Genomic DNA, 9,847 nt, shown 5'->3' with positions numbered 1-9,847 from the left:
AAGGCGGATTTCCATTGGCATGGTACCACACCACACCACACCACACCGACCACCACAGCAGCGGTTTCCACTACAATGAAGTGGGTAGAGTGGTGTGTAAGTGGTACTAAACTGGTGCCTAAAAAGTACCCAGTCCTGGGTAGGTCTGAGCTAGGCCAAGCTGGGCCACATGCACAGGTGATTTGCATTTGTATACAGGACAGTTGGCCACTCACCTACATTCCATTGTTAGGCAAAAAATTACATTACAAATGAGTGTGAATGACCGGAGTCTGCTACTCATACCTGTGGATTTGAGCAGGGGTACTTTTGTGTAATGGAAACAGTAGATAATTTGAAGCGGTGCGGTTCTGGTCTGGTATATGCTGGACTGGACTGGTCTATAAGCCGTAATGGAAAAAGGGCTTTTGTGTCTCCTACTGGAACCGCTGCTGGTCATCAAATTATTGGCTTAGGAATGCGACAAAAAAAAACTATCCCTTTAAGTACAATTGAGGTATTTTTACTTTATTGGAGTACATCCAGTTTTCAGTACTTTTACTTCTACTCCACTACATCTCAGAGGCAAAGATTTTCTTTTACTCCACTACAATTATTTGACAGCTTTAGTTTATAGTTACTTTGTAGATTTTGATTATTATTACAAAACATACATTAACCACTTCAGCCCTATATACATGTCGGCCATTTGAAAATAGCCGATCTACAAGCTCACAATGTGTCGCGATGCGCCGCATTGTGAGCTTGTAGATCTGATAGGATTTGTATCCATTTTATACTTTAGAAAACTTGTGAAAATGGGACATTCTGCACAATTTCTACTTTTGGTACTTTAGTTTAAGCACATTTTGATACCAATACTTTTGTACTTTTACTCTATTAAATTTAGAATTCCAGACTTTTACTTGTAACAGAGTATTTCTACATGCAGTATTGATACTTTTACTTAAGTAAAACATCTGAGTACTTTTTCCACCACTGATCAGTGGACTCATCCACTGTCACAGCTAAAATGCACTGTGTGTTTTTTATCATCATCAGCAGCAGATTCTTTTCCGGTGGGGGTTGGCCTCCGCTAGGGCTGCGCCTTGTCACCTATCCTGTTTGTGATATTTATGGACAGGATCTCGAGGCGAAGTCGTGGCGGAGAGGGTATACGGTTCGGTGAGCTAAGGGTTGATCCACTGCTTTTTGTGGATGATGTGGTCCTGATGGCACCATTGGTCCAAGACCTTAAGCTCTCACTGGATCAGTAATCGAGTGTGTGGCGGCTGGGATGAGGATCAGCATCTCCAAATCTGAGGCCATGTTTCTCAGCAGGAAACCAATGGATTGTGCAGTCCAGGTAGGGACTGAGACTTTTCCCCAAGTGAAGGAGGTTAAGTATCTCAGGGTCTTGTTCACGAGGGAGGGGAGGACGGTGCAAGAGATCAGCCGGAGAATCGGAGCAGCAGGAGCGGTATTGCAGTCGCTGTACCACACTGTACCGAGCAATCTTCATTGTAGGTCATGATCGAAAGAATAAGGTTGTGGATACAAGCGGACAAAATTAGTTTTCTAAGACGGGTGGCTGGCATCTCCCTTAGAGATAGGGTTAGAAGTTCAGTCACCCGAGAGAGACTCGGAGTAGAGCCGCTCCTCCTTCACTTGGAAAGGAGCCAGCTTAGGTGTTTCGGGCATCTAGTACATCCTCGCTGCACGTCCTACTGGGAAGAGACCCCGTGGCAGACCAAGGACCAGATGGGAGATTACATCTCCACACTGGCCTGGGAACGCCTCGGGACCCCCCAGGAGGAAGGGGCTAATGTTGCTCAAGAAAGGGAAGCCTGGAGCTCTCTGCTGAAACTGTTGCCCCCGCGATCGACTCCGGATAAGCGGTTGAAGATGGATGGATGGATGGAAATTGATTAGTCTGATAAAACAACTTAAGCCCTGTATTACACGTTGTTGTACATTGGTGGCGTGCATAAGTAGCGAGCCCGTAATATTCACAGTACAGACCAAGAAAATTGTATTGTAAGATAATCGTTCATTAATCGAGGCATAAGTTTAAAATAATCATGATATTGATTTGAAGTCATATTGTCCCCAGCCCCACCCTATGCACAATGAAATTCAGTGGAATGAAAGAATCCATTTCCATGCTACTGACATCCTCTTAGACTGTTTTCATCATTCAATTCATTCAAGCTCAAAGCCTTGGACCTGCCTCTCATAAAATGAGATAAACCCATGAAGGGGGAGGACATTTTAAATGCATGAACAGAATTCCATCGAAGTGGCAACCCTTTCTGTCAGTGGCAAAAGGCAAAAGTCCTGGCTCACTCATTCCCTCACACACTGACTTCAAAAGAATTGCGTGAGGGAGAGAAGTGTATCTAATTGTCTTGAAGCGACCTTTAAATGTGTTGCGTGTTCTGCTGCTGATTGGGAACGCACTTCTGTGTTAAATTGTACATATATATGCTGTAAATAAAAAACCTGATGTAAAAAGTTATTTCACAGCAGATTTAAAATTTACTTTATTCTGGATAGCAATGCGTGACTGAGTCCATAACTACTACAGCGATGGGTGAGGTCACAGATTGGGCTATCCATGAAAATGACATGGAATCAACAATCAGTTTACATTGAATAATTGTACAGCCAGAAAATGTGTATGTTATTTAAATCTACAATACAAACGTTTTATGCCCTCTTCCAGATGAGAGGTAATGACGTATATGTCTGAAAATAACTTTACCAACTTTACATTATTAGGATATGAGCACAAACGTTTTTCGTGTTTCTAAATCTAATCAGAATATTCGATGTAATAGGAGTCCCGAAATGAGACAGGTTAAAAGCTCATTTACGAAACACATCCTTGAATCACATCATCACCATCATGTATTTATTTAAATGTATGAGAGGCTGCACAACTAAAGAAATTACACAGACACAGACACACATTACATTACATTACATTACAGTCATTTAGCAGACGCTTTTATCCAAAGCGACGTACAATAAGTGTATTCAACATAGGTAGGGAACGAAAACTACTAATCACCAGAAGTTTTAAGTACATTTCCTGCAAAAACAAGCAACCAAGAGTATACCTAGCGCTAAGGTAAAAGTGCAATATATCAGCTACCTACTTTCTTAAACAGATGAGACAAAAATGGCAAAATCAAATGAGCACGAGCTAAAACAAATAAGTGTATCGACTAAACAAGATCCAATAAAACAATACAAAAATAAAACAAGAGTTCGTACAACTAGTTAACAACAAGTAGGCCAGGCAAAGAGGAAGGATAGTGTTACGCGCACACGCACACACAATTGGCATTATAAACGGGCTATTCAACCATTCATCAGTTATTTTCCGTAGGGCCATGAAGAACCTTTGTCCACATGGAAATAGATTAAATAAGGCTTTCACATTATGATAATACTGTAAAGCTCCACAAGCCTCTCCTCTCCCCTCCCCTCCAGTGAGCATGTGTTCAGTCTCATCATATTAACATGTCGTATATGTGGGTTTGAGTGAAACACTGCTATTCATAAAAACACTCAGGTACTGATCTGCAAGTTGATCTCCAATAAGCAGCCTCACACCCACCCGTTGCCTCCTTGGCGATACATCCCTGTTTTCTAAATGAAGCGTAAAGCAGTCTCTCTGGGTGGAGCAATGATTCAGAATAAACACAGCACAGCTGGGAGATGCAGGTGCTGCCTGGGGGGTTTATTTCCTTATGCACTGTTCATTACTTCCTTCATTACTTCCTGTCATTCTTTTCTTTCCCTCAGAGTTGTTTTGCGTGTCTTTCCTTTCCTTGCTCTCTGGTGTGACTCTCAAGCAGCAGTGTATAGCTGCTGTGTTTTTATATACATTTTATTCATTTATAAACCCTGTAAACCTCATTTATTTACAGCAAGCACAGTGCTGTATGTCTCTTTTGTTGTTGAGGCTCTTCTAGAGCCAAGTTCCAATGTTCATTTCTAGTCACTAGCTCACTCCGCACTCCATCCTCCAGCGTGACCCGGAAATTGTTAGCGTCCCTAATGTTATTTTGGTTTTGGAGGAGCTGCGAGTGAGAAGAGAGGAGGCTTCCCAAGGAGCAGCATGTGTCGTACCATGTGTAAATACGTAGATAATTTGTTATTTCTTTTTTCCCCACCACCCTTCTTCTTTCCTTTCTTTCTTCTATGAAAATAAAGATACGATGGGAACTATGCACAAAAACGAATTTCACCCACGTCTTTACTCTGTAAACCTGTGATGTGACAATAAAGCTGATTCTGATTCTAATTCTAAGCATCTTTGCTGAACATTAAGAATTCTTGCCATAACCATAGGGACAGTGATCCACACGCACACACACACACGCAAATGTAAACTCTGTGATTTGGGTGTCAATTTGGTTATCATTGTCTCCAGCAGGCCAAAAGGCATGGCCAAGACTATATTTTGTACCCTGTCCGTCCGTCCGTCCTCTCTCACTCTCTGGATGCCAGAGCAGAACCTCTGACCCAAATCTTTCACACGGGCCTGTTATAGCGCCACCTGGAGGCCGATTTGTGCAAAACATTTTTTTGACACACAAACACACACACACACACACACAAATGTAAACTCTGTGATTTTGGTGTCAATTTGATTATCATTGTCTCCGCCAGGCCAAGACTATATTTTGCACCCTGTCAGTCCGTCCATGAGTGTGTCTGTGTGTGTCCGTCCTTCCGTCTGTGAACAGCTAATCTCCAGCACCGTAGGCCCCATCGCAGCGAAACTGTGCACACACACTCCCTGGATGCCAGAGCAGAACCTCTGCCCCAAATCTTTCACATGGGCCTGTTATGCCTGTTATGGGTGCATTTCGCCTTTCCGACATGTCGCCTTTCCGACGTTAACGAACCCTATACCTAACCCTAACGGTGCGTTTTAACAGCGGGCAACTCTGGGCGATGCCGGGCGATATCGCCCAAAAAGATAAAGAAAATCCATCTTTCATCGCCCCCCCGCCCACTTCGCCCGATCGCCGGCTCTCATAGACTTTCATTATATTTTGGGCGATGTTGCCCGGCATCGCCCGAGAGTTGCCCGCTGTTAAAACGCAGGGTGACCGCACGCGGAAGCCACTAGTCGGAGTGGCGAGATGTCGGAATGGAAGGAGCACCCCGCCTGTTATAGCACCACTAGGAGGCCGATTTGTTCAAAACACATTTTTTGACAGTACTCCTACAGATTGTGTCCAAATATCACGCAAATCGTTTAATATAGTCATTAAACGAAACAGGTATTTCAGATTCTTCATATTCCATCCTGATTGGCCAAGATTGGCTACCAAAGTTTGAAAATCATGAACACAGAAATTGTGCATGCACATTCCCGCTAGGCCGAGGAACAAATGCCACCCTTTTACATTGCGCTGTTATAGTGCCACCACCAGGATTTTTGCTGGCCCAGAATAACCTACCTGACCTGGCGGAAACCTGTGCTCCGATAGTTTTTTGTTTTTTTTTCCAAATTAATTATATATCTATTCAATTCAATTCAATTTTATGTTATTAAAGTGTCAAATCACAACAAGTTGTCTCAAGACACTTTACATGTAGAGAAGAGACCTAGCTCCGACGGAACCTCTCCCTCCGCTGTATAGCTCCGAGATGAGGTTCCTCGTTAGTTACTGCCGTCTGTTTTCGAAATGGTCGCACGTCTTCCACTTTACATGTTTCTTACCCCTTTCTGCACATCGTATCCAAAAAGTAAAGCATTTCCGCCACTCTCTCAGATGTTTTAAGTTTTAACGCGCCATAAAAGCTATCCAACGGGTTGAAGAAAGTATTTAATTTGCCTCGGTTTTCATCCGGTTACATGTTTTTTAAGACATTGCGCAAGAGTTGCGCCCGTAGAGATAACATTACTGGTTACCCTACTGGTCAAATGTTGAATTGCATCTTCTAATGCAAAATATTATGGAACCGGATGAAAACCGAGGCAAATTAAATACTTTCTTCAAGAGGAGAGGTTCCGTAGGGGCTAAGAAGAGACCCGACAATCCCACCCTGAGCAAGCAATTTTGCGACAGTGGCAACGAAAAACTCCCTCTTAACTGGAAGAAACGTCAGGCAGACCCTAGGCTCTATGTTATTTCTTCATCATGCTTTGGCAATATATAGTGAGACGAAAATTCTGTAAAAGTCCGTGAAATCTCCTCTCTCTCTCTCTCTCTCTCTCTCTCTCTCTCTCTCTCTCTCTCTCTCTCTCTCTCTCTCTCTCTCTCTCTCTCTCTCTCTCTCTCTCTCTCTCTCTCTCTCTCTCTCTCTCTCCAAAAAAACAAACAAACAAACAAACAAACAACAAGAAACAATATTAAAAAAGGACAAGTGCGGAGTGCGTTCTAACCCACACCTGCTCGCTATTACCACTGATGATTGTTTTTCCATATGATACAAGAACGCATCCCTTTACATGCACGGTAGAGAGAGTCGTTTAAAAGTGTACGGTGGTTTTACCTGGTGGATGAGGAACGCTACCAGGACGCGGACACCAGTCTCCATGTTCTGTTCAGTTCGTTGGGAATTAATTCAGTTCAAACGCAGGTAACAGAGGATGAAACAGTTCTGGTCATAATTCCACAGTCCAGCCGTTAATGCTGCGAGTTGAAGCCAACTTCCCACTAGATCCAACTGCAGTGTGATCAGCAAAGCATTGGAGAGAGAGAGGGGGAGAGAGAGATCAGCAAAGCATTGGAGAGAGAGAGAGAGAGAGAGAGAGAGAGAGAGAGAGAGAGAGAGAGAGAGAGAGAGAGAGAGAGAGAGAGGAAGGGAGGGAGAGAGGGAGAGGGAGAGGGAGTGAGAGGAAGAGAGGGAGGGAGGGAGGGAGGGAGGGAGAGAGAGAGAGAGAGAGAGAGAGAGAAAGAGAGAAAGAGAGAAAGAGAGAAAGAGAGAGAGAGAGAGATAGATCAGAAAAGCATTGGAGGGAGAGCGGAGCGCCACCAATCAGTGTTGCCATGTCCGCTCATTATAAGCGACGTTGGGCTTCTATTTCTGTACAGTTGCTTGTAAAAAGAAGTTGCGTTTTTTGGGGCTTGTTTCTAGAGTGTACTTGCTTATTTAGGCTTGCTTCCAAAATGTAATTATTATTTAAACCAGTGCATGGTTCTCAAATATTTTCATGAAAATGTTTTGTGCGCAGGGAGCATTTGTGTTGTTAGATTGTCAATGTTTCAAAACATGTTCCAAACATTCACATTTTATTGCAAGAGTTTTTGAAAATAGCAGATCTACAAGCTTTGTGGGCTTGCAGATCGGCTATTTTCAAATAGCCGATGCATATACCGCAGGTTTAAAGTGCTCAAGTGCTTCTTTTGGGCTTGCTTTCCTAGACCTGCTTGCTTATTTCTCTCACAAAATATGGAAACATTGACCAATAGAATAGAGGATCTCTGATGCGCACGAACCGAAGGTTAGGCTGATGATATCTTATAATATTGTGCCTTTTTCTTGATGGATTAATAGGCTAAACTGTTTATGCCTGGCGAGTCAATTCGCACAACAGGCAACAGGAGCACCCTGACTCTGACTCGGAAAATAATAGATAGCCCTATCACCCCTATGTTTTTGTATTTCTTATTTTTAACATTGCTTCTCTACAGTCGGCCTTATTGAACCCAATCCTTGACCAACTGCACCCCCTTTTTCGTGCATCATGATGTGTTTGTTTGTTTGATTGATTTAAGGCATGACATGACCTGATAGATAATTTCTAATCAATAGTTTATTAGATTATAATTATTGTATGATTATTGTATTGTATCACTTTGGATAATTGCATAAAGTATGATGTATTTGCTCAGAAGGGACTGTTCTATAACTGCTAAGATAAGATGTCCTTGCTCCCTGGCCTACTCTTTCTTACCCATGAAAGTTGTGGCTACAGTTTATCTATGATGCCTTAGAACAGGTTACCGTGCCACCAAAATGAGCCTTTGCCCTGTTCATGATTGATATTATATTGTGGGGTGGGCTTAATAAGAGATAAACTGTCTGTTATAATGCTGAACATTTTGTATTACCAGTAGAGAGATATTTTTGCTGTACGGTGCCTCGTGGATTGATTCTTTCTCTTAATACAATGTCAACCTTTTAATTTGAGAACCGGCCTGTGTCTGTCTTTGATTTCGTCTCATCCTTTTTACACTGGGTTTTCAGCTGTTTAACTACAAATAGTTTTAATTAACATAGAGCAGGATTTACAACCCTTATCAGCTCTTTTATCTACTTTATCAATTGGTCCTTCGAGCCGGATAAAGGCCTGTCCGACATTATTATCATAATTATTATTAATATTTTTCTCGGACGGTGCGTTTAGAATCAGCCTTAAAATTCCGATTTTTTTTCCATATTTCTTTTTCACGGTCGACTCTGAGGGGCTCCGGACGACTCCTCTTCGCGCGAGGACTCTTTCCGGTCAGCTATCTTAGAATCAGCCTCTTTTTCAAATATTGTTTTTGGAGACAAGTGGCTCACAGACTTTCCTCAAACGCGTGGGGATTCTCCGTCCAGCTGACCACAAAGACACAGGTTACATTTTGGTTCGGTTCCTTGACTTGTAATTTTGACATTGCATTAACTTTAACACGAGGCTCATTGGCCGTACTTGTATATATATATATATTTGTAAAATTGTTATCAGTATTGATGTTGTATATATATATATATTTTTTTTTTTGGACAGATACTGTCAATACATATATATGCGCATATCAGACGTCTACCAGTGTGTGCATAGATATTTATTGCCTGGTACATCTGTTCCTCTGTTTTTAACTGCAGTTGTATAGATACATTTATTCAGATCTGTTAGGATAAAAGTTTAAAATAATAAAAATAATAATAATAATAATAATAATAATAATAATATATATATATATATATATATATATATATATATATATATATGCAGTTGCCTGTTCAATGGACAACAATTAGGTGTTGTTTATTTGACTTGTATAAATGCAATGTATATATATATATATCATTCTTTTGTAAACCGGTTGTCAGGCAAAATTAGATTTGTCTGCATGTTTTATTATTTCATTTATTTTGGTTTAAATTTTTGGTACCGCAACTTATGACTCAGGCAGAACACAGATTCTGTACTTTATGACTCAGGCAGAACCCAGATTCTGTACTTTATGACTCAGGCAGAACTCAGATTCTGTACTTTATGACTCAGGCAGAACCCAGATTCTGTACTTTATGACTCGGGCAGAACCCAGATTCTGTACTTTATGACTCAGGCAGAACCCAGATTCTGTACTTTATGACTCAGGCAGAACCCAGATTCTGTACTTTATGACTCAGGCAGAACCCAGATTCTGTACTTTATGACTCAGGCAGAACCCAGAATCTGTATTTTATGAATCAGGCAGAACTGACATTCTGTATCCTAAGTTACTTTGATTTTGTAAATCATTTAAACCTTGACACACACAGATACATTCAGTGTGTGCCAATAAGAGGGGAATTATTATAGGAAATAACATAGTGTATCCAGATACACCATTCAATTATTTTTCATTTTTAATACGTTTAATATTTTGATTTCATTCCCATTTATCTAGGAACCAGCCATCTTTGACTTCTCCTGTGTTCCTTTGCCCCAGGCAACCTCTGTATCACTAAAACCAACTACAGGCATCTCATCCATTCAACCCCTAAACAGCATTACATCAGCACTAAACCGTTTGTATGATATTTACTTATTTTCTAGGATAAGACACAGCCTGCTGATTTGAGTATTTTAAAGAAACTAGTCATTTAAACCTTCTACTTTGCCACAGACAGAAGTATGTAA

The 9,847-nt window shown here is 41.3% G+C and overlaps 1 protein-coding gene across 1 annotated transcript in view; it reads right to left on the bottom strand.

The window, feature by feature from the left end:
• LOC311046665 (cadherin-13-like) overlaps nucleotides 1–6,623 on the bottom strand; it is a 164,491-nt gene extending 157,868 nt beyond the window's left edge. Inside the window, exon 1 of the mRNA XM_084059151.1 lies at nucleotides 6,502–6,623. Within this exon, the coding sequence (XP_083915277.1) occupies nucleotides 6,502–6,546 (45 nt within the window). The 5' untranslated portion in view covers nucleotides 6,547–6,623. The remainder of the gene's footprint in view (nucleotides 1–6,501) is intronic.
• Between the last annotated feature and the right edge of the window lie 3,224 nt (nucleotides 6,624–9,847).

The sequence above is a fragment of the Gymnoscopelus microlampas genome, assembly GCF_963454915.1.
Source record: "Gymnoscopelus microlampas genome assembly, chromosome: 6".
Taxonomy (NCBI): Eukaryota; Metazoa; Chordata; class Actinopteri; order Myctophiformes; family Myctophidae; genus Gymnoscopelus; species Gymnoscopelus microlampas.
The sequence above is the reverse complement of the archived record's forward strand: the minus strand, read 5'-3'. Positions and strand labels throughout refer to the sequence as shown.